At 39.8% G+C, this 24,447-nt stretch overlaps 2 protein-coding genes and 1 non-coding gene across 8 annotated transcripts in view; all 3 read right to left on the bottom strand.

Annotated features, from left to right (window-relative positions):
- The window catches only part of SYTL5 (synaptotagmin like 5), a 241,191-nt gene that overhangs the window by 111,380 nt on the left and 105,364 nt on the right, over positions 1-24,447 (bottom strand). For 3 of the 6 annotated variants that reach the window (XM_072815155.1, XM_072815153.1, XM_072815154.1), the window contains exon 1: positions 11,518-11,641. The exons of 2 other annotated variants lie outside the window; for them this stretch is intronic. The gene's annotated coding sequence lies outside the window, so the exon portion shown is untranslated. Of the gene's footprint in view, positions 1-11,517; positions 11,642-14,775; positions 14,852-16,335; positions 16,351-24,447 lie in introns of those variants that run through there. One more of the 6 variants, XM_072815152.1, reaches the window with a different exon arrangement.
- Positions 15,532-15,665, bottom strand: LOC140628982 (U4 spliceosomal RNA). The gene has a single exon (XR_012026877.1). It is a non-coding gene; the product is annotated as a U4 spliceosomal RNA (small nuclear RNA).
- Positions 20,071-20,690, bottom strand: H2AL3 (H2A.L variant histone 3). The gene has a single exon (XM_072817937.1). The coding sequence runs from the start codon at positions 20,555-20,557 to the stop codon at positions 20,171-20,173; it is 387 nt and encodes a 128-aa protein (XP_072674038.1). The 5' UTR covers positions 20,558-20,690; the 3' UTR covers positions 20,071-20,170.

Raw genomic sequence — 24,447 nt, forward strand, 5'->3', positions numbered from 1 at the left:
TAATTATGGACCTTGTGGTAATAAGGGTTATTTGGGATGAGTGGGGAGAATAGACAACCTCTTGCATGATATATTGATAGATAGATAGATAGATAGATAGATAGATAGATAGATAGATAGCCTGCCAGCCTGAAAATGAGCCATAAGTTAGGAGATCTGAAGTTATTGATCAAGACCAAAGGAAAGAAAAGTTCAAGGTGGACATCTGAGAAGAAGTTCTACCACAGAGATTATAGTGAAGGAGACCACCTAAAGCCTGGAGAATTTTGAAGAGCTGTGCATGTTCTAACAGATCCTTTTCACAGGAGTCAAAGTGAGCTAAGCAGAAACGTCTTCATACAGGTAAAATGCATGGTCAGATAGCTCTTTGTTGTTTGTTCAGAACAAACACTCTGAAGTGTTAAGGAGCTTAAGAGTGGTCTAGGAAGATGCAATGTTCTAGCCATAAGTTCAGCTAACTGGCATCCAACCCCAATTAATCAAGCTCTCTTGAGAATTGCAAATTACTCCTAGGGAATCTTGCTTCCAAAGTCTTGTTGACATGACCTAGCTGAGAAGACACCAGGTCCTTTGTGAAAAGCTATCCATGCTACTCAGGCAAGTAGTCTGCAACCCCAGGAAGATCTATTTTTAAACTAAACCAGCAGTTGAGTCTCATCTGCCCAAACCTCTCTTCTAGAGGAGGAATTATCCATAAATACAGCCAGCTTGCTGCTGCTCATACTTAGTATTTTTATCAGTCTGACTGGTAACGTCATGTATACCAAATGCAGCAAAGAGCTATGGAGAGTAAGACGAACAACATTTATCCTCCTCAAAGGTGGTCTTATGCCATGGGCTACTCTCGGGGTTGACCCAACTTTTCTGTTAATGGCCCACTAGCAAATATTTTAGGCTTTTTGGTCCAAGAGGCAAAACCATGACTATTTTGTAGATACTTATATAACAAGAGAGAAAACAAATGCCCACAAATATCTTATTGACAAAATTCAAAAAATAAAAAAATACTGAATTTTTTAAAAATATTTTATTTATTTATTTGAGAGAGAATGAGCAAGAGGAGAGAGAGCGGAAGAACCAGATTCTCCACTGAGCCCCAACATGGGGCTCGATCTCAGGCCACTGGGATCATGACCTGAACTGAAGGCAGATGCCCAACTGACTGAGCCACCTCAAAATTACTGAATTTTGGCGGGGGTGGGGGGGTTGACTGGTTGGTTGGTTGGTAACATAGATCCACTAATGAGAAGAATGGGATTTTAGGGCAGGTAACATTTCACTTATCCAATGTTGGTATTCCTATAATCAAAATTATAGTAGATCTGACTGCATCCCAGACCTACTAAATTTGAACCTGAATTTTAAGAACAGTCCCCAGTGATTTGCAAGCAACCTGAAGTTTGAAAACACACCAGTCTAGAGTTTCTTAATACTGTCTGAGCTTCATCTCTATTCCTTTAGAGAAAGTAAGGAAAGCTATAGATCCTAAAAAAGATTCAGAAACCATTTGAAGTCCATTCAAGAACTCCTACAGGATCTGCGGCCCTGAAGTTAAGACCTTGGAACTCTGCTGTCAGGCCCACCCCAGGATGAGTATGTTCTAAAATTAGATTGTGGGGATGATGGTTAACTTATGAATATACTAAAAAACATTGAATTGCACACTCAAAATAGGTAGATTGTAAGGTATGTGCATTATATATCTTAGTAAAGCTTCTTCTAAAAAAAAATCAAAGAATTTTTTAGTTTGGTGGTGAGGCACTGTATTTTTATTTTATTTTAAAGATCTATTTATTTACTTGAGGGGGGATTGGACACAGGGAGAGAGAAACTTAAATAGACTCTGCACTGAGTGCAGAGCCCAATGTGGGTTGGATCTCATGACCCTGATATCATGACCTGAGCCAAAACCAAGAGCTGGATGCCTGACTGCTCCACCAAGGCACCCCAAGGCATTGTGTCTTTAAAAATTTCCATGGGTTTCCAATGGACAGTTCAAGTAGACAAGTGCAAGAACTCTAGGTTTTGGAGTCAGGAAACTCTGAGTTCACATTGCAGCTATCCTACCTACTACATTAAAGAAGCTAAACTATTTAACCTTTCTGAACCTCAGTTTCTTCTTATGAAAACTGGAAATAATCATAATAACCACCTCACAGGGGTTTTCAGAGGATCAGAAGAACTGCTAATGCAAAGAGCCTAGTATAGTCCCTATCACACACTCCTGTTTCATGCCAAGCCATGGAATTCCTCAGATATCAATTGCAAAGCCAAAAGAAACCACTATGTATTTCACATTATCAAAGTAGTAATTAATCATATCTGTCCTATTATCCATGTGGTATTATGTTTTATATTGGGTTGTATATTTCCTGCTTCATTAGTATATTTGCCTTAACTCCTTTTCCTTATGGATCACGGTAAAAATTATAGGAAACACTCACCACATAGCACTTATATACGAGTGCCAGGTATTGTCCTAACATGTTGGTTTTCATATGTTAACTCATTCAGTCCTTACATCAACACCTTGAGGTCGCTATTTTTATTATTACCATATTACAAGAGAGGGAAAGAAGACAGAGGGGGACTGGGACACCGCAACTGAGCATCTGCCTTTGGCTCAGGGCATGATCTCGGAGTCCGGGGAGTGAGTCCCACATTGGGCTCCCTGCACGGAGCCTGCTTCTCCCTCTGCCTATGTCTCTGCCTCTCTCTCTCTCTCTGGCTCTCTCATGAATAAATAAATAAAATCTTAAAAAAAATACAGAGGGAGACTAAGACAGTTTCCCAGTGCCATGCAGCTCATAAGTGGTGGAGCTTGGATTCAAACTAAGGCAGTTTTCCTCTAATGACTGAGTTCATGAACATTATACTGTACTGCAGAATTTTATATTTATATATATGTTTATATATTAATAAATTTTATGTGTAAATTATATATAATTAAAAATATAGTTATGTATAATTGTGTTATGTATTATGTGTATGTTTTTATATATGTGTGTAACTCAGAGATGCATTATACTCACACATAATTTTGTCTTGCTCAATCTTATACCAACGCCCAGCACTCCAGCTTTTGAAGGTGCATATTTGTATGTACCAAAAGACTGTATAAAGATAGACATATAGGGATCCCTGGGTGGCGCAGCGGTTTGGCGCCTGCCTTTGGCCCAGGGCACGATCCTGGAGACCCAGGATCAAATCCCACATCAGGCTCCCAGTGCATGGAGCCTGCTTCTCCCTCTGCCTGTGTCTCTGCCTCTCTCTCTCTCTCTCTCTCTCTGTGACTATCATAAATAAATAAATAAAAAAATTAAAAAAAAAGATAGACATATAGGCACATTAAAAAAAATGAAAGATGGACTGCAATAAATACAGATCCCTTGGTTCCTAGGAAAGGTGGGCTCCATGGCAATGCTGCTCTACGTGTATGTAGTTCATGGACTGGTCCTGGTCCATAGACTGCTAGTGTCTGAGACAGGTATGTATAAAACTGAGAGCACTTACAAATGACATGACAAAGGAGTATGTAATTAGTAGACTCATCATATGATGCATTTTACAAAAAAGCACTAGTCTGAGGTGGCTTGGAAAATTAAGAACGAAGGGACTGGTTCTTTGCCACAGATCATTTGGGAAACAATACTGTTCTCAATATGTTTTCTTTTTCTTTCAATGTTCCTTCAGCTAGGTGTTCTACCAAGAACAAAGCTCAGAGGTCTGAACATAGAGTTTTATTACAAGACAGTGTAGAGAAGATGTAGGATATGACACTGGAGCAGCTTCTCCTGACTGAAAAAGGAAATAAAAGCTCCAGCAGTGGGTCAGGGTGTAGAGAGGGGAGAGGAAATAGGGTAGGAAGGGCCTTGTGCTACCTGACTCCTTCCAGCAGGGCCTGAGGAGCTCAGCTGGGGGAGAGATTAGCACAACTGAGACAAAAAGAAGTCTACAGGAGCCCGCAGTCTAAGGGCCCAAAGAACGCAGGCCCCTTTGCCATAGATGAAAGGTCATAGAGAAGATGCCAATGAGTGAGTCATCGGGGGCAAGGACACAACAGCAACAGCTTTATAGATGCCAGCAGATTGGGTGAGCCTGTGACCCAGGAAGAAAGGTAGAAACTGGGGAAGGAGGAAAAAATATCCCGGGGAGATACTTTTAGAAGTGTTTAACTTGACCAAGGTAACTCACACCCAGTAAGGTCTCTGGTTCCAATCTAGCCTCTGAAATTTGTTAGGTATGGGATCTTGGAGACATGACCGAACCAAGACTCATGTCTTACACTTGAATAGTCCTTGGGTCATAGTAAATACCTAGAAAATGTGAGCGATTACTAAGATTATTAGTGGCAGCAGTGGATCTACATTTTATGTTTGCTGACCCAGGGTCAATAGTTTCTCAGTATAACCAATCAAATATTACCCCTGGATTTTATCCTCATTGTTCTGGGACCTGTGTGGTGCTAATATTCAGTTACATCCAATTGTACTTAAGTATAAAGCCAAACACAGCACTATTACTCACAAAAACATTAAGAGAGTCAAACAGGAATTCACTTGAAAGAAAATCAATAGCTATTTAGTTTGTTATATCTAACTGATTTGGAAATAACCTTCCTGTGTTTGGAGCTCAAACTCCATAATAGCCAATGAAATTAGATGACAGCTATAAGTAGTTTGAAGTAAGTTCAATTTCCCCCCTTAAACATGGCTAATGCAAACATTCCAGTTTTTCCTTTTTCCAAGTTACTGACTAGACTTCCTTGTAGTTATTTTCCCTGGGCTGGTATCTCAATTAGAGGGCAGCAACGCTTTGTCACAAAATGTGTTTTAATACATAGCTAGTTATCATCAAAATATAAAACTTAAAAATTATATACATTTGTTTCTAGGCAGAGACATCTTTGGATATACCATTATTTGTTGAAAGTTGAAAAAAATGCCTATTTTGTATTAGGCCCTTATTGCCTTGTTTGAAGGCATATCCTTGGTATATCGTTAGATTTACATGAAATTATTTTCAAAAATTTTAATCGTATGTTGATTTTAATTGTAATTTCATACCAGGAGACTAAAAATCATTGCTGTCTATATATACCTCTTGGGAGGATCTATTAATGGATTTGTCTAATACTCTGATACGTGAAGTAAATAAATATGTTTGCTATGATCTCTCTTGGTCTGTGTTTACCAAGTGGGCTGTTGCTGAACTTTTTATAATCCAGATAAAAGTATGTTTAGATTCAAAGTCTATTTTCAAATCCTGGAACATCATTATTTGATAGCTACATTCCAAGTACCATTTCTCTCCACACACATCCCATTCCATCTCAACTACATTTTCTGGTCAGATTACCACTACCATTTTAAATGATTTTTTTTAATTATATTGTTTGGTTTTTAAAATTTTACTTGCTTTAAAATGAAGTACCTCTTAGAGTTGCTTTGTTATACATCTTCTTAATTTCCCTCCAAGATCTGATACACTTTTGGAAATATTTTCTGACTACACAACACCGAAGTGAAAATGCCACTGAAGTCTATTTACATGAACCACAAACCCCTAAATGAATTGGACGTGTTCTTAATGTTGGAACAGAGTGCTCCCTGGCATTTGATTAGACAGATGAAATCAAATTAGCCTGGATAAGTCAACTGTTACAAGGACTGGAAACTGCTCAATGAAACTCTATCGAGAGTTACAAATAGCATTATGCCTACTTGGAAATGAAAAAAGGTTATTAAGGGGTTCAGTGGAGGTAAGGCTGATTTTAATATTTCTATTCAGTGAAGAAGAAAATGAAGTAAAAACCTATTCAATTTTTTTTGTAGCTGATAATGATTAAAGTAAAAAGAGAAAAACACTAAAGTGAGAGAACACTTAAATGAATAAGAAGTGGTTAAAACAGGAAAGAAAAATCAAATGGCAACTCGAAAAATTGAGCCAGGCCTTTTGAAATGTCAGCAAAAACAAAGATGGAAACTAACACACATCAAGAGAAAACCCCCATGGCCAGAAGCCACGGTGAAGTACAGTGCAAAGCAGCTGCCAATTTACAGTAGAACATGCTGTCTAGGAAATAGAGGGATCACTGTTTGAGATCTTTGATGCTCACATATACACAATCATGGATGAGAAAAGTCAGACTCCCCTTGCATTGATACTGGAAAACTTAGAATAAATCTTATTTTAGGGGTGCCTGGGTGTCTCAGTGAGTTGGGCATCTGCCTGTAGCTCAGGTCATGATCCTGGGGTCCTGAGATTGAGCCCTGAGTCCAGCTCCCTGCTTAGTGGGGAGTCTGTTTCTCCCTCTGCCCCTTCCCTTGCTCATGCTCCCTCTTCCTCTCTAATAACATATTCTTTTAAAATCTTATTTTAGTAATTTTTATATGTTATGCAAAATGACCAAACATTTAATAGCAGTCATCAAGGGAAATGAACTGCAACATTTAACAGCTGCCCAAGACTCCAGAGCCTACCCTTAACCAAACGCCAGGGCACAGAGGTGCTAAGATGATAGGACTCCGTGGTGGAGAATATAGGTTCTGGTTCTGGGCTGCCTGGGTTTGACAGCTGGCTCTATTACTCATCAGTCATGCATAACCTCGATGATCCTAAATTTATTCCTATGTAAATGGAATAACGACAATATCTATTTCATGGGGTTCTTATGAAGATTAAGTGGTTTAAATGATTAAATATTTATTTAATTAAATCTAAATGTATTAATTTAAGTAATTAATTTAAAGCACTTAGAACCACTTTTGGAATGTTCTAAGTATTATTATTTGTCTTTTCTTAACATGGAAAAGAAAGACTCTCATCCAAAGTGAACTCCTCCTGTGCTAGTAAAAATACATGCTCTGGCCAGTGAGCCTGTAAATTGAGAGGAATAGCATTTCTAAGGTGCCTTGCACTCTGAAATGTTACAAGCCTATGCTTGTTACTGAAAGAAATTCTTAGAACACAGAGGATAGTTAAGTCTGCTTTCTTAACATTTAGACATCTGGATACTGATATTTTGATTCCATGAAATACTACCATATTTCATGACTTGAAAGGGCAAACTATTTACCATTCCTTTTTCTTTTTTTAAGATTTTACTTATTTATTCATAAGAGACACAGAAAGAGAGGCAGAAGCACAGACAGAGGGAGAAGCAGGTTCCTCCCAGGGAGCCCAATGCGGGACTTGATCCCGGGCAAGGGATCACACCCTGAGCCGAAGGCAGATGCTCAACCACTGAGCCACCCAGGCATCCCGTACCATTCCTTTTTCTTTGATGCCCCACCAAAGGCGTCCGAAAGACCACTATCCCCAGCCTTGAACCTCAAGCGGTTGCTCAGAATATTCATAGCCCCTCGATGTACATTTGCTCAATTCTGCCCCAGATAGGAGGAGCATTTTTTGTCTGAGTCATGAAGGATTCAGCCAGGTATAAGTGTCTACTCTATTGCTCCGTTTCCATCCTGGATGTGACCCCTGGTCCCCATATGGGGACTCCATTCTAATAAATCATTTCCACTTTGTACCCACATACTGCCACACTGGTCCTCACCACCACTTTCACACTGAGAGAGCGCTGAATGATGCACCAGCCACTGTTTTTAAGTATTTTATATCTATTAACCCTGCCAAACCTACAACACCCCTTTGAGTAGAAATTATTACTACCCTCATGTTACAGAGAAGGAAACTCGGGAACAGAGATGCTAACTAAATTTCCCAATTTCCCATAGCTGTTAAGTAGTAGCTCCAGGATTCAAACTCAGGTGGTCTGGCTACAGAGTCCAGGCTCTCAATCCCTATACTATACTGCCCTAGTATTGTTTTTAAGATTTTATTTATTCATTCATGAGAGACACACAGAGAGAGGCAGGACATAGGCAAAGGGAGAAGCAGGCTTCCTGTGAGAAGCCAGATGCAGGACTTGATCCCAGGACCCTGGGATCATGACCCAAGCCAAAGGCAGATGCTCAACCACTGAGCCACCCTTTGTCCCAGTATTTAAGACCCAGAACCTCGGTCCCTGGCCTCCAATTCATTCTTCTATTCACAAATCTTACTTTGATATTTATAGTGCTTCACAGTTTAAAATTATGTTCACCTCCATGATCCTATCTGTTCCTTGTGACCACTGTGTGAGATAGGATGAGCACGAGGACGCTGAAGCTCACAGAAAGATCAAAGGCAAAGGAAGGACCAGATGTTAAAATCAGAACCTACAGCTGGATCTTTGGCAACCAAAGCCTGTGTTCTTTCTCTCACACTCATACTTCTGTCCCCAAGGTTGGGACAAAAGAAGATATCCATGACATATCACTTTCTGGTAGAGGTAGGGTCTGACTCAGGCCTTGAGTTCTATCTAGGTGGCTCTCAGCCTGAGGGAGGAGAGGATGAGAGAATAAAGTATTAAAGAAAAAAATTACAGAAAAGCTATGGGGGAAAGGATAGAGTCTAGACACATCATCATAAAGAGAATGCTAAGACTTGGTAATGGTTTGAGTATCGAAAGCAAAGGAAAACTCAGAAGCCAAAGGGGCTCCAAGGTTTCATATGTGAGAAACCAGGAGATCCTCAACACCATTAGCAGAAACCTGGATGAAAGAGGAGGATATAAAAGACAGTGTGTTTGGCTACAACCACAGATGAATATTAGGTGACAGCAGGACATACAAGTGGGAAAATACATAGTAGATGGAAAAACCTGGAAAAGGGTATCTTAGAGGCATTATTTAAAATATTTTTAACTATGATATTTAAAACTATGGGTTGATGAGACATCACAGGCAAGAAAAAAGTAGTTAAGAGATTATGGGGCAAATAATAAACCTCTGGAGGAACAACCGAGTAGGGAAGAGAAGAGAAGGAGACAAGGGGGAAAGTGGTAGACAAGTAGTTGAATAGATAATATAGAGTCATGGATGATGAGGAAGGGAGAATTCAAGAAGTAGGAAATGATCATGAACGTCACATAGAGCAAAGTAGTCAAACAGGAGGAGGATTTGGAAAAGTATCCTTCATGGCACTTAACATAATTGAAATGAATTATTTGGGTAAATTAACATCTTTCCTAAGTAGACTAGAAATGCCTAAAGGTCAACCTGGGTGTTGCATACTGTAACCTCAGTTTATAGCAGTGCCTGATGCATAGCCATCATATTTATTGAATGGATAAATAAATGAATGAATATAATTCCTTTTCTTAATAGCATCACAAGTGACCCTAGGAAGTACAATGACAATCAGGTGAAGATAGATGTTATTGTAATTGCAGGAAAATTTAAAGAAATTTAGGTTTTAAAAGAGATAAAATAGGTCATAAGGCAGTAAGGGGCTGAGTTTATTAAGTACTTCCTAGAGATGTGTTTTGCTGAAAGGAGAGAGAAATCAGATTGAGGAAATTTCCTATCCTAGAATACTATATATTTAATAGGTTTTGTACGGACATCTGCTGGACTTCCACATGATCTTCCAGAACTTAAGGTAGCCACTCCAGTCGCAAGCTCTACAAGTGATGGAAGCAATGGAACCAGTAGAATTAGAAGCCTATGGGTTAGGGACAGCTGAGTGGCTCAGCGGTTGAGCATCTGCCTTCGGGTTAGGGTGTGATCCCAGGGTTCCAGGATTGAGTCCCGCATCGGGCTCCCAGTGAGGATCCTGCTTCTCCCTCTGCCTATGTCTCTGCATCTCTGTGTCTCTCATAAATAAATAAATAAATAAATAAATAAATAAATAAATACATACATACATACATACATACATACATACATACATACATACTCTTTTTTTAAAAAAAAAAGAGAGAAGTCTATGGGCTAGGCATGACGGAAGATGTGGAGAAAGCACGGTAAGCAGAAGTCAGAGGAAACAATGGCACTACTCACAGAAAGACAGAGCCAGGAATGGACCCAAGTTGGAGAGAAGTTAAAGAATCCTGTGAAATCATTCAAAAGCAGGAATGCATGTGTGGGGTTGAATGTGTGAGGGAGAGCACATGCACGAGCAGCATATGGGATGCACAAAACAGTTACGAGTAAATTCTAAATAGGAAGTACTGAAGATGATTAGCTAAGTTATTACATATGCTGGCAAAACAGTCATAACATATGCCATTGTATAACAGAGCTCAGTTAGGTAAAACAAACTGCTCATTTCACGTATTAAAGTTGCATTTCCTTAACATACTAAATAAGTAAGAGAGAGTAGTTTCAAGGAACACACCAAATGTGCCTCCAGGCCACAAAGGAGTAGAAACATTATTTCATTCCCTAAACTTATTAGAAGACATTATCAAGCTAGAATAAAATGAATGGCAGCGCAAACCTAATTCCCAAACTGACGCTTGCAGAGAATTTCAGAAAATCATAAGCACATGGGATAAACATTTGACAACAAAGACACATTTTCTCATCATCTCCCTTACCTGTTTCCCCAGTATTAGTTGCCCATATGTAAATGTGTATGTGCGTGTGTGCGCGCATGCGTGCATGTGTGTTTACACTCAGGGATGTATAGATCTATTTAAGGATCTCACCAGAGTCCATTTGAATGTCATCATGCACTTAAGCCACAGGGTATAAATTATAACAGTCTTGTGCTTAAGCTGGTACCCAAACAACATATAAGCAACTTATTATATAGCAAAAAAACCTGAACACTAAATTCCTGCGTTTAAAAGATGTTTTAAGGAGGCTCAGATTTAAGGTGTATTTTTAAATACATTATCACATATGAGTAATATTTGCAACTTACAATTTTGAATACTTGATATAGATAACTCCTTTTTTCTCCCAAGTACAGAGTTTGATGTATTATGCGGCAAAATGTATTTTCCCTTAAACGAGGAAGATAGTACTGCTAACTAAAACAATCCATATTAAAGAGTAATTTTCAAAATCTGATGCATCTTTCTAGTGTATATTCATATTCACTCAGTATCTCGTCCCCTCATGGTATTAAAACCTCACCTTCATGTTGAAATTATTCCTGGGAGTTCAGGCTTTAGCAATCTTTCTACTAAATTTACAACCACAGTGGATATTTAACCATATCAAGAACAGGATTATAGCTCAACAACACTAAATAAAACATCTGAGTTTTTTAACAAATGAAATTCAGAACAGAACTTCTATCGAGAGGGATGAGAGGTTTTCAGCAAAGTGACAATACTTTTGCTGTGAACCTGATCTATGTCACAAGGATACATATTTGCTTATGTAGACACTCATTTTTTCGTTAGGATTTAGTGCAATGTTTCAATTTGTAGATTAAATTAAGTGCTAAAAACAAGAAGATAGATTTCCCTTCTCAAGCCATCAAATTTATATAGCAGTCCAACAGCCAAAATGTTCTTTATATATTCCTATCCTCCTCCTCTCGTCATAAAATCTCATATCAAATGGTGGAAGAAGTCATTCATTTCCTGACAAATCCCAACCCCTCAACACACAAAAATACAAAAATCAAGAAAGGAGACGTCACACTGAAGACCCCTAAACACATTATTCTTACCTCAATCTGATGACTAGAACATTTTGTAGACACAGTTTTCTTTCAGACACACCAATCGGGGAACGCTGGTCTACTTGACCCTCATGGAGTGCTAGGAGCAGGAACTTGAAAAACCAGCCTCTCGTGTTCCCACAATCTATTTACACACTGAACACACCCAGTAGCACAGAGTAATGTTTATCTGTGGTGGACAGCTATTCCATGAAGCAGGCAGTATGTCCACTTTCAAAAAGGAATGTCTCTGTTGATCAGCAGGGGAAAGGTAAGAGCTGTTTCATCTGCTAAAGCGCATTTTGGAAGATTTGTGAAATGAGATATTATTTAAATTAATGTTTTAAAGGGGATTCATTATTTTAATATTCTGTTCCTTATAATATTCTATTCTCAAAAGATCTGAGAAAAAAATATACTTAATGATAACACATATGTGCCAGGTGCAATTCCAAGTTTGTTACATATATCATTTCCCACAAGTTCAAAAATTTATTAAGTATGAACTCTTACTATCTCCCTACTACACATGGGCAAAGTAGGCATTTTGCCTACAGTTACCCAATTAGTAAATGGTAGAGCCAGAAGTTAAATCCAGGCACTCCAGCACCACAGTCTGTGTGTCTAACTATGATACTTCACTGTGTACATATAATTTCTTTTTGTATGTATAATTTTTAAAAGATAACTGCAACAGGATGTGGCTGCTTGGCTGAACATTAGATAATGAGTGAAATTTTCTTAATATTTTACTATACTGCATCTTAATTTGGAGTCAGTAAAAATTCTGGAAGATTATTTCCCCAACATGATTGTTCATTTATATGATCATAGCAGGCCTCATTTTAGATGCAATGGCCCTTTGGGGTGCCAGGGAATTGAGTAGAAGATGGGGTCTGACTTTAAGTACCAAGAGAGTTATTACTTCCTATGTTTTAAAAAAGTGTCTCAATGATATCTATTTTGTTCTGTTTTTGTTTTTTGATTGGATAACTCCTATTTATCTGTCTTTAAGTTCACTGACTCTCTTTGGCCACCTTCAAGCTGATGTTGAGCCCAGCTAGTGTATTCTTATTTTGGTTATTATAATTTTAAGTTCTAAAGGATTTCTTGCATTTAAAAGTGAGCAAAGTGAGCAAAGTGAGCAAGTGAGACAAACAGCAGGCAGATGTGCAAAAGCTGACATAGTTGTTTCTGGGGTTTAAAAACTGGGAAGCATATGGAAAAGTGAGTCTTTCCAATTCCTAGGTAGGTTCTAAAGTTTTTATTTGGTTATTTATAGTTTCCACTTACCTGCTGAAATTCCCTCCCTGTTCATTCATTAAGACCATATTTCTTTTATTCTTTGAACATATTCTCCTGTAGTTCTTTAACCACAGAATAATTGCTTTAAAGTCATTGTCTTAAAAGGCCAACAACTGAGCATCTTGGCTTCTTTTTTTCTTGACCAGAGGTCATATTTTCCTGTTTCTTTGCATGTTGAATAATTTTTATTGTTCACTGGGCAGTGTGGATATGTTTAGAGATTCTAGATTCAGCTATCTTACTCTGAAGAGTGTTGATTTCTGTTCTAGTAGGCAGTTCAATAGGTTTGGTTTTATGCTTTGTTAAGGTAGGTATGTAGAAAATCTAAGGTCTTCCCCAAGCCTGGTTCATTTTAAGGTATCAGACTCCAAATGCTATCTCTTCTCCATATCTCATAAGGGTAGGGTTTTACAATTTTCAAGGGTAGATCTATTATAGGTTTTACTTTAGGGCACGGTCTTTATTCCTAAGGCTTCTGGGATCTCAGGTGGATGCCCACGAGATTAATGAGGTATTAGCAAGATCTCTTCACTCTTATTGCTTGGAGCTTCCACATCCCCCAGCATGGGCCAACTGGTAATATCTGTCCGTTCTCAAATCTGTACCCTCTAGCCACTCCTAGGTAGTCTAGCCCTATGAACATGCAGCCCAGTTCTCAGCCAAAAACGCTTGGAAAACCTCCAAATGGACTTTTGAAGACCTTCCTTTATATAGCTACTTCTTCTGTGATGCCTCGTCTTAAAAATTTCAGCTTCTTCAAATTGAACTCTGTTCAATTCAAACTGAACTCTGATTCCTGCCTTCTCGGTCCAGCAGCGTCACTATTGCTCTGCCTGGAATCCAGCAAAATATGCCACTGGGAAGTTTTCCCCAGGCAGAGAAATGGAGGGATGGTTGAGCTACCTTGTGGGTTTCTTTTCTCTCAGAAATTACAGCATTGTGCTGCCTGTTGTACAATGCCCCCAAACAGTCAGCTCATATATTCTATCCAGGTTTTTTTTTTAAGTTATTTTTATTCTATCCAGTTTTATGGTTGTTTATGGCAGAAGGGCTAGTCTGGTACCAGTTACTTCATCAGAGTGAAAAGTCTCCCAAGGGATTCATGTTTGACAAAATTTAAGTGTTATGAAAAACCTATTTGCTGTTCAGTCTTACAAGTCTTGTGCAATTTTAACCCATCTCAAAACATAATCATATGAATCATGTGAAGGGAAGGTGGTAGGGGCCAACTTCAGTGGAGATGGGATAAATTAACTAGCTGCTGTATCCTTTATCTTCTCCTAGTGTCTTAGTGTGGGTTTCTTTAGAAGCAGATGCTGATTTGACTGGATATATAGTTTATCTGGGAGGCACATTAGTTTCCTTAGGCTACTGTACCACATTACCTCAATCTTGGTGGCTTAGAGCAACATGCATTTTTTATCTTACAGTTCTGGAGGTCAGAAGTTTGAAATCACTTTCACTGGGCTAATCTCTGGGCGTTGACAGAGCCACTCTCTCTCCACAGGCTCTGGGGGAGAACTTGTTTGCCTTTTCTAACACCTAAGGATGCATTCCTTGTATTCTTTGTCTGTGGCCCCTTTCACCATCTTCAAAGTCAATAGCCTACCATCTTGCTTCAGCAGTCACCATTCCTCCCTCTTCTATACTGAATCTCCCTCTAGCTTCCTCTTAAAGGACACTTGTGATTGCATTTAGGGCTCATCCATATAATCCAAGATACTTTCCCCATTTCAAATTCCTTTACTTAATCATATTTGTAAAATCTCTTTTCCCATTTAAGGTAACATTCACAAGTTTATGGACTAAAACCTGGATATCTTTTGTGACCATTATGCAGCCTACCAAAGTCTAACCTTTGGCCCTTAGAGATTCATGCCCATCCCACATTCAAAATACCCCATTCAACCCCAAAAGTCTCAACCCATTTCAGTACCAACTCAAAGTATAAAATCCCATTACCTAAATCAGATGTGGGTGAGATTCTGGAATGATCTGTCTTGGGACAAAGTTCCTCTCCATTTGTGGACTTGTGAAACTAGAAAATAAGTTATTTACTCTCAAAATACAATGGTGGTACAAGCATAGGAGAAGAGTTATGCATATTCTATTTCAACTAAGGAGAACTAAGAAAGAAGAGTCACCATTCCCCCCAAATTTCTCAATCCAACCAGCAAGATCCATTGGGTTTCAAGGCCTGAAAATAGTCCTTTATGGTTTGAAGCTGTGCCCTTGGCCTGTAGCTCAACACTTTAGAACAGAGCTTCCATCCCAGAGCTCTGAACTCTGGGTGACATTACTGTGTCTGTTCATTGTACTTCTTTTAAATGGGTATAGCATCTGCTGGTTCTCTCATGAGTTAATGAAAACCTTTTAACATGTTTATTTCATATCTGTATAAATGTCATGATGTTATCTTGTTCTGAAAATAATCTTCTAACCATCTTAGAGGTCGAACAGAAATTCTCAATACATTCACCTGCCAGAACTAGGTAAATTTCTTGGTCAGAGAAGTGTACCTCATGCAGAGTTTAAGCCTAGGCATGTCTTGTCTTGGTGGTTCAGGTGAATCTAAAGCATCAATACAATGATGTTGACTCTCTTTCTCTAGTTTTAATTTTCTGACCTACCATCGCAGTCTGTTTTATTTTGGATATGTTATAGCCTATAAGGTATTGGTGTGCTAAGGTAAAATGGCTTCTTGTTCCAGAATAGGCATGAGGATACTGAAATACAAAAGTGACATGGGCAGAAAGCTGCAGAAGGGTTGCAAAAAGAGAATTTGTTTCAATTAGCAATAATTGCACCTCAGATAAACCTCATTGGCTATGATACTCCCACTGTGCAAAGCTGCAAAAAGAGAATTCGAAAAGGAACACAAATCTGTCCTAAAGGTTTCCAAACTGGACGCAATTTTCAGAAGTTTATTCCTAAGATTTTCAAAAGGAGACTGTGGTTACTTTAGCATCAAATATTTTATTGAATATTAACTCAATCTGAGAATTTGATTTGTTCTCAGTAAGAAAGAGCAAATTCTGTTACAGTATGGATCTGCCCTAAGAGACTGCAAAAAGACCCTCCTTAACTACATGAGTTTCCTATGACTGCTGCAACAAATTACTGAAAACTTCATGGCTTTAAAAACACATACAGTGTGTTTATTTGCTCACAGTTCTCAAAGTCAGAAGTTCAAAATCAGTTTCTCAGAACTGCCTTCTTTGTAATCTACCCAGAAAAGCAGAGATTTTATTGCAATAGAAAACCTTTCTACCATTTGTCTGACTTCATCATGACTCTGATTATGTTCTTTAAACTAAAAGAAATCTGAGAAGTTACATAACTTTTGAATGGTTATTACACAGCCACTGTAACAGGTAGCCAAGCTACAACCATTCATGTTCTGAAGCTTCCATAATCCTATCTTGCTCAAATGTCCTGGCAATTTTACTGTTTCCATCCTCAAAATGAATCCTAAATGAAAAATAAAACAAAATAATATTTCAAAGGATATTTTGCACTTACAACTCTTTGAGACCTTCCAGAAGGCACTGAAAATCATGAAGATTGTCGCCTTGTAAAAAAAAAAAAAAAGGTGCTAGAATTATGAGGTTTATCTGATATACTATTGTTTATGAGTTGCATGGGAAAAAAATTCTCAAAAGAGTTGATCAACTTTCTCTAGGTTAAATATGAATAGGAATAACATTATTCACATAAATATTTTAGAAATTGTAGCATATATAGGAAAGGAAGTTCCTAGAGCTTTGTCAGTATTCTCACTGGCCACTGCTTCTATCCTTGATGATATTAAGGCAACAATATTACAGTTATCAATGTAATTTGTTATTTTTAAATGTTTAATGGCAATCTTATGATTTTAATTTGCAACTAGCATCTTCTAGGCCAGTGCTTTCGAACTGAGGGTGTATATAAAGCTTATCCCTAGAGATTTCATTAGAATACACAGGTTCAGAACCCACTCCAGACTTTTTCTAAAATAATCTTACTCATTAGGTTAGTAGACTTTTTGTCCAAAACTCATTTTGTGAATTGGCTTTATTATCTCCTTTTGCATGCCACACATACACAAAAAAGTAATTTCCTCTTCACTTGCATTATTCTTATGCTCTCCCATGAAAGTTTTCACTTGTGAAAATTATCAGTAATAAGTTAACCACAGTCATTATAAATGTCTGTCTCCTCTGGATTGTTTTTTGTTTGATGGTTCCCCCAAGACCGTACAATCTGCAACGGGACAAGGAGCTTGTTTTCAACAAAGTATGACTGTCTGAGAATCCCCAGGAAGAGGACAGGTATTTCTAAGAATGAGCTCTTCAGTACAGGCTTCTGATATCATTACATAACCACCTTTAAGATCAGGTCAGTAGACAGACTCAGAATTTTGAGATCAAGTTGACTGAAAAGGAGAAGTGTTCATGACATTGTTCAACCTAAGATACAGTGGAACAAGACCTACATTTACAAAGTACAAAGATAAAATCAAAGTATGAAATCAGTCCTTTTATACTAACTTAACAGGATTTCCCAAATAAAACACAAGTGAGTTGTTGACAGTGCTTTCCTAGATCCAAGAGACACTAAGATCAGTACAGAAGAGTTTGGCTTCTTTTTCCCAGGGGGAGAACATGAAACACTTTCCATCTCGAGGCCCATTTCTCAGGATATCAGAGATGAAAGAGCCTCAACTACAGGTAAGAGAGACAAGCTCTCCTACTCATTGTGATGCTGGGAGAGCTGATTACCCTCCTGGGGCCAAACTGGCCTCAGATATAAAATGGAGAAACTTAAAAAGGCCCTGTCCCCCATGCCCCCACTTACTGTTAGTATAGAAGTTCTTAGAAAAAGCTCATAGACTGGTAATTGTGCATATACCTCAAGCAGACCATTAAAATGACTTCGTCCAACCTCCCCATTTTATGGCCATGGAAGCTGATGTGCCTCCTACACTTATAGGAGACCAGAACCTGGCTAATCTCCACAGGTAGTTGCTGGGGAGAGGCCTGCTTGCCAACTCACATGAAGAGTAGAGTAAGAGGTAAACCTGGCTAAGGCTAGGAGGGCTTCCTGGCTCTCTACAACAAATTACCAAGGAGCTAGAGAAGTTTGCACAGGTGGCCAAGGCCTACCAGGACCACTGTCACAACCTGGGGCCCAATAAAATCCCAGGAAATACCCAGCCAAACAGAAGGAGAGGATGCTGGCAGAGAGAAAAGCTGCTAAGGAGGCCACAGCTGGCTGTGGTAGCTCCTTGAACTTACCTCAAACGACTGTCACTGTATTACTACGAAACTAATGAAATCTGGAAAAAAAAATTTTGTGAGGTGGACATCTTGACAATGTTTCTGTAAATACTTGGCTGAAGGGGCAGTATATGTCAAGAAAGGTTTCTTGGATTTATAGAAACACATATTCTAACAAGCTCTAAATCCAACCTCCACATTATTATTCTCAGGATACTTCTGTGAATTAGATACAGGCCAAGCCAAGTCTTTCTGCTTAGACAGATGGTGGAGGGAGGCAGAGGGAGGGTGAGTCACCAGGCAGAGGGGAGCAGAGAGGAAATCAGGCTGAGGCCTGTCTGGTTCCCAGGCATACTTCTGGCTTCTTCCTCTATTGGAGCACTCCTCTGTGTCTCCACAGGACTCAGCAGGCTGTGCTTTCACAGCCAGTGGCCCAAGCACCCAGCAGTCATGGGAAAACCAGGTGCAGGAGCACTTGGGGAAGTACATGTAAGCATCTCGTCTACCAAAAGGGAGAGACACACACAGCTATTCGTTAAGGGCACACTCTGTGCCAGGCACTGTGTTATGTAGCAGTTTACAGGCACACATTAACTTTATGTTTTTGCAAAAATCCAATGATGGAGGAATTCTTATTATCCCCATTTCACACATTAGGAAAGTGTTGCTCAGACAGAATAGAGGACTGTCCAGGATCACAAGGCCAGAAAGTGGTGAATTGGGATGGCCAACCCAGCTCCTCTGACCCCATTGTTGAAGGTGCCTGGGCAACCTCTGAGCAGCCCTCTATGACATGTCAGGGGTTAACAGAGGGGGTGGCCCTGAGCATACATGAACAAGAGAAAATGTTAAATGTTGACAGTCACAGGAAGAGAACAGACTGCCAGACACTTTACGTGACACTATTTTTAACCTAAAACACACAAGACTGTTTATAAGAATTACATGTACTTGTGAGTCCCCCCACTTGGGACAGAACTTACAGAAAACATACTTATATCTCTCCAAATGTGCAGACACTGATAAGTCTAGATCGCTCCATCAACTATATGGCCATAGACAGATTAGGTGTTTCATCTGAGAATGAGGCTAATGTGATTATGATGGAGTGTATTTAGAAATAAATCTACTAAGGGGCACCTGAGTGGCTCAGTTGGTTTAGTATTGGACTCTTGATATCAGCTCCAGTCACGATCTCAGGGTTGTGAGATCGCACCCCGAGTCAGACTCCACGTGGAGCCTAAGATTCTCTCTCTCCCTCTCCTCCTCCCTCCTCTTCCTCTCGAATCAATCAATTATTAATAACCACTAAAAACTTCTAGGATTGCAAGTCTTAGGCCAGATAATACCTTTGATGTTACTAATGAACATACCAGTGTCCAGAGGAGAGGACACAAGGACATACTCCACAAAATGTTATCACAGCACTAATATTATCTGTCCTAGGTCCCTTTCTGGAATGAGGCAGGGTATCAGTGAATGAAATCAACCTGAGCACCGTTCCACTCTGTATACCTCTTCATGGGTTCCCCATCGCCCCTCAATCTTCACGTAAAGCTCATGCCATCAAGTTCACGTCAACTGCTCTGCCATCCTCTCCATCCACCCGCACTGCCATCACCTCCTGACTTCTACACGTTCCCTTCTCATGAATAAAGCTCCTGGCACCTCAGTCACGAGCTTCGAGACCTCCCCAGTTACCACCATGGTTCTGGGAACTCAACATGCCTGGGAAGCCCCCCACCCGCTGCCAATCTCTCAGCCCGCAGGCCTTGACTTGCTCAGAGACCTGAGGAAATCTCTCCTCTGCAGCCAGCTACTCCCCCCAGGGCCTTTCCCCCCAAACAGTCCCCAGAGAAACACCTCCCTGAAACGCTGGACTGCAGCCTCCCACACTGATCACCCCTTCCGCCCTCCGCTCCCCACGGGAGATCTCCTCCTGGGTGTCTCACAGACCCCGCCGACTCGAAGGACAGAAACTAGTCAGAGGCACGGCCCTGGGCTTCAACCCTTTAATGGCTGGTGCCCCCAGAGGAGCAGGCCCCCCTCATCTGCGTGCCGCTCTGGCGACTAGACGAGGCTGTTGGCTCTGGCGACTAGATGCGGCTGTCGGCCCCAGTGCCCAGGCCTGACCACTTCCTGGCCTGGACCATCCCATCCCCCTGGGAGTAGGTGTTCTCCTCAAAGAGTTGGCTCAGGTACTGGTTGTTGCCCAGGGCCTTCTGCATGTGCTCGGGGGTGATGCGCATCTTGTGGCTGTTGCAGGCCTCCTGGCCCACGAGCTCCAGGATGTTGGATGTCAGGTACTCTAGGATGCCGGTCAGGAACACAGGTGTGGATGAGCTTAAGCGGTGGGCGTAGCAACCCTCGCGCAGGAGGCGGTCCACGTGGCTGACGGGGAACTGCAGTTCGGCTCTTCTGGAGCGGGACAGGCCGTGCCTCCTCGGTCTACGGGAATGCCCGGGGCCTCTTTCTCCAGACATGTTGGTGGCTGCGTTTGGCCCTGATCAGCCCAGCCCAACGATCCCACTGGCCTTGGTCCGTCAGGATACCAGTGCTCACTCCTGCTTACTGTGGGCCGCACTGGTCAGTGACTGGAGGTCATTGGGAGTCAGCTTTATGACAACTCACATTGTGATGTCATCGGGGTCACTGGGGCCTCATCACGACTGCCCTGGAAACATCTATGACAGAAACCTGGCGTCCCTGTTGATTGGATCCTCTGTATGAGGGAATGCTTTCTACTTGACTTTAATAGTCTAGCATAAAAAAGGAAATGAATGTTTCAATGTAAACACTGCCCTGTCTTTAGGATACTCCACTCCTAGTTATCTGATTTTAGCCTTGCATTGTCTTGAGCTCTTTTACAGCCCTTTATAAACTGTCAGTCACCAACAGACATACTGAATGCTGTCCAGTAGAGGTCCAAAACAAAACCAATTTTCCCTCATTTACACATTTAAATATTATCAATATTTTTATATTCTTCAGATTCTCTTTGGAATTGATTACAACATCTGCCAATTCCTCAAGAGTCAAAAGAAACTTTTAACATTTCCATTTCATATCTGTGTACTGGTCATGATTTTACTGTTTGAAAATATCTTCTGGGGGTGCCTGGATGAATTTGGCTTAGTTTATGATCTCAGGTTGATGAGATTGAGCCCTGTGTCAGGCTCTGTGAAGCCTGCTTAATACTCTCTCTCTCCCTCCAGTCCTCCCAACTCCTCTCTCTCTCTCTCTCTCTCTCTCTCTCTCTCAAAAAAAAAAAAAAAAATCTTCTGTTTTGGAGGTCACATTGATATGCCTAGTGTGTTCACCTGTCAGACCCAGGTAAAAATTCATAGATACTGAAGTGTACCTAATTCTCAGTTGATACCCAGAAGTGTCTTGTTTCTTCTAGGTGAATCCAAAGTACCTACAGTACTTTGTTGACTTCATTTTTCTAATTTAAATTTTTAATAATTGTAATTTTCTTCTGTGTTTCTGTTGCATTTTTGTTTACTTACAGCCAGTAAGTTATTTCCATTGTTAACAAAAATGGTTGAGAATTTGGTTTTAGGATCTGACCATGTGGAGATATCTCAAAATGGGTCCACAGAGACTTAGTCTCAGTTGGGTCAAAGGAAAAAGAGAATCCCATTTTCTCGTCTTTGTTGATTCAAATCAATTGAGAATTTCATACCCTTTGAGAATAGTTTTTTGATATCTGGACTGATAGGATTTTCTGTTTCTGGTTTATACTTGACCCATGGCTGAAATTATAGGACTGAAGCTATAAGCTCTGTTTCTCTGTGCCTATATGTCTCTGTGTAACTCAGAAAGGTCTTCACCTCTGTGTGAGTGTACAATGTTTTCTTACCCCTGGATGATATTAACAGATCACAACGTTGCTTAAGTTAGTGGAGCTCTAACTGGCATTTCTCTTTTTTTTAAAGATTTTATTTATCTATTTGAAAGAGCGCAAGAGAGCAAGTGCAAGCAGGGGATGGGGAAGGAAGGCAAAGGGAGAGGGAATAGCAGACTCTCCACTAAGCAGGGAGCCCAAGGACACAGGGCTGTCCTGCTCAATCCCAGGACACTGGGATTGTGACCTGAGCCAAAGGCAGATGCTTAATGAGCAGAGCCACCCAGGTGCCCCAATAACTGGCATTTCTAGATAAATATTTATTTACATAAATCGAGTATTTCCAAATTTCCTTGAAAAATTGCACTATGACACTTTAAATGAGCTAGATTTAAACAATATATATACTCCCAGAAACCAAATCACAACTATTTTAAGAAATCTAATTCATCTAATTTAAGTAAATCTTTGGCAAACAGGGCTTAGCTTAATAGTTTGGATTTAATGAAAACAACTAAGCCCTTGCTCTTTCATCAGTTTAACTATAACACAAATATACATTTACTACTCAGGTAGGTTTTTCCTAAGCTTATAAATTTTCTGATCACATGAACTAATATTACACATATGTTGTTTAAGATTATGAATTATATAAATTTATAATTAACCAAATCGAATCACTGTTTTGACAAACTTTTTTGTTGACAATCTTGTCTTTCTACAAAGCAATAATTCATAGTATAATAATAATTCATAGTATATCAGCTTGAAGATAATTTTCAAGATTTCTAGATAATGTTTAACTTTAGACCGGTAGAGTTAATGGGCATTCAATAGATGCCTAGATAATTTTTAAGATAGAGTGTTGAAACACTGATAAGCATAATTTTAGCTCATATACTTTTGCTTCATATCTGTATATGCTACAAAGAGGTTACATTTTTCAGCCTGCCAATGCACCTATTCATTTTGCCACATTGAGAAGTTGTATAAGGGAAGTATGCGGCCAAGTAAAGTTGGGATAGGTGTGGTTTTGTGAAATCTGCCCAATCTGCTAACATGAAAGAAGTTCACAATTACTCATCCTATATTTCACTGTAAAATACAAGTGATTTTGCTTAAAAGTTATAATTAAAATACATGAATGAGACTCCACTAGGAGTTTCAAGATAATGAACATGGGTTTTTTTTGTTTGACCGATTAAAACAGAGTGTTTCTGTTTTGGAGTAAAGTGACACGTTGTTTCAGAATGTGACAGATGATGTTGAAGGATGAAACCCGAATGCACACAGAAAGCTACAGAAGGTTCGTTAAAAAGAGGATCTGAAAACAACCAAATGTGTTTTAATTTTTTTTCCAAATCTGGTTCAGTTCTGACAGGTCTGTTTACAAGATTTTCAGAAAGAGCTCCTGGGTCCTTCAGAATCAAATATTACATTGAAGCAATCACAGAGTTGGTTCTGTTGTCTGTGAAAAAGGCTAAGTTTTCTTGGAGTGTTTGTCAGCTCTTGACAAGAGGTTATACAAGACTACTCTTCACCTGTGTTAGCTTCCTCTGGCTGCTTTAACAAATTGCCACAAACTTGGTGGCTTAAAACAATGCACATTTATTCTCTTTTAGGCCATAAATCGAAATCAGTTTCACCTGCGAAAACCAAGCTGTGGACAGGATTGCATGACCTTTGAAAGCTCTAGGGTAGAATCCATTTCCTTGCCTTCTCCAGCTTCTAGAGCTGAATTCTTTGCATTCCTTAACTCAGGGCGTCTGCCTCCGTCTTCAAAGCCAGCAGTACAGCATCCTGCTTCAGTTGTCACATTGCCGTTTGCTTTTGTATTCAAATTTCCCTCTGCTTCCCTCTGCTTGCCCCCAAAGGGCACTTTGATGTCTAGGGCCAACCACAATTATCCAGGATAATCTCCCCATCTCACTATCTTTCACTGACTCACATCTACAAAGTTCCATTTGCAAAATAGAAAGTAACATTTTGGGGTTCCATGGAATCGGACCTGAGTATTTCAGCAAGCCATATTTCACCCTACCACGTAACTTCATATATAATCTGCCCAAGCAGCAGAGATTCCATATCTCACCACAATATACCTTTATTCTGACTTCAACATACGTTTTGTTACTCTTTTTACAATAAAAGAAACAGAGGATCCCTGAATGGCTCAGCAGTTTAGCGCCTGCCTTTGACCCGGGGCATAATCCTGGAATCCTGGGATCAAGTCCTGCGTCAGGCTCCCTCAGGCTCCCGGCATGGAGCCTGCTTCTCCTCTGCCTGTGTCTCTGCGCCCCCCCCCCTTCTATGTCTATCATGAATAAATAAAATCTTTAATAAAAATAAAAATAAAAAAATAAATAGTTCTGCATTTCTAATATTTTAAGGACTTTTATACATTTATGTAAGTATTTGTCTTGCCACTGAATTAGTAGATAGCCAAGCAACACCATTCATGTTCTCAGGCCCTCATGATCCTACCTTAAGCATGCAAATGCCCAGGCGATGTTTGATTTTACCATT

This window comes from Canis lupus, chromosome X (assembly GCF_048164855.1).
Source record: "Canis lupus baileyi chromosome X, mCanLup2.hap1, whole genome shotgun sequence".
NCBI classification, from domain to species: Eukaryota; Metazoa; Chordata; class Mammalia; order Carnivora; family Canidae; genus Canis; species Canis lupus.

What these genes read in the sequence shown, in the direction of transcription:
- H2AL3 (XM_072817937.1), bottom strand. Translation starts at nt 20,557, where the DNA reads ATGTCTGGAGAAAGAGGCCCCGGGCATTCCCGTAGACCGAGGAGGCAC.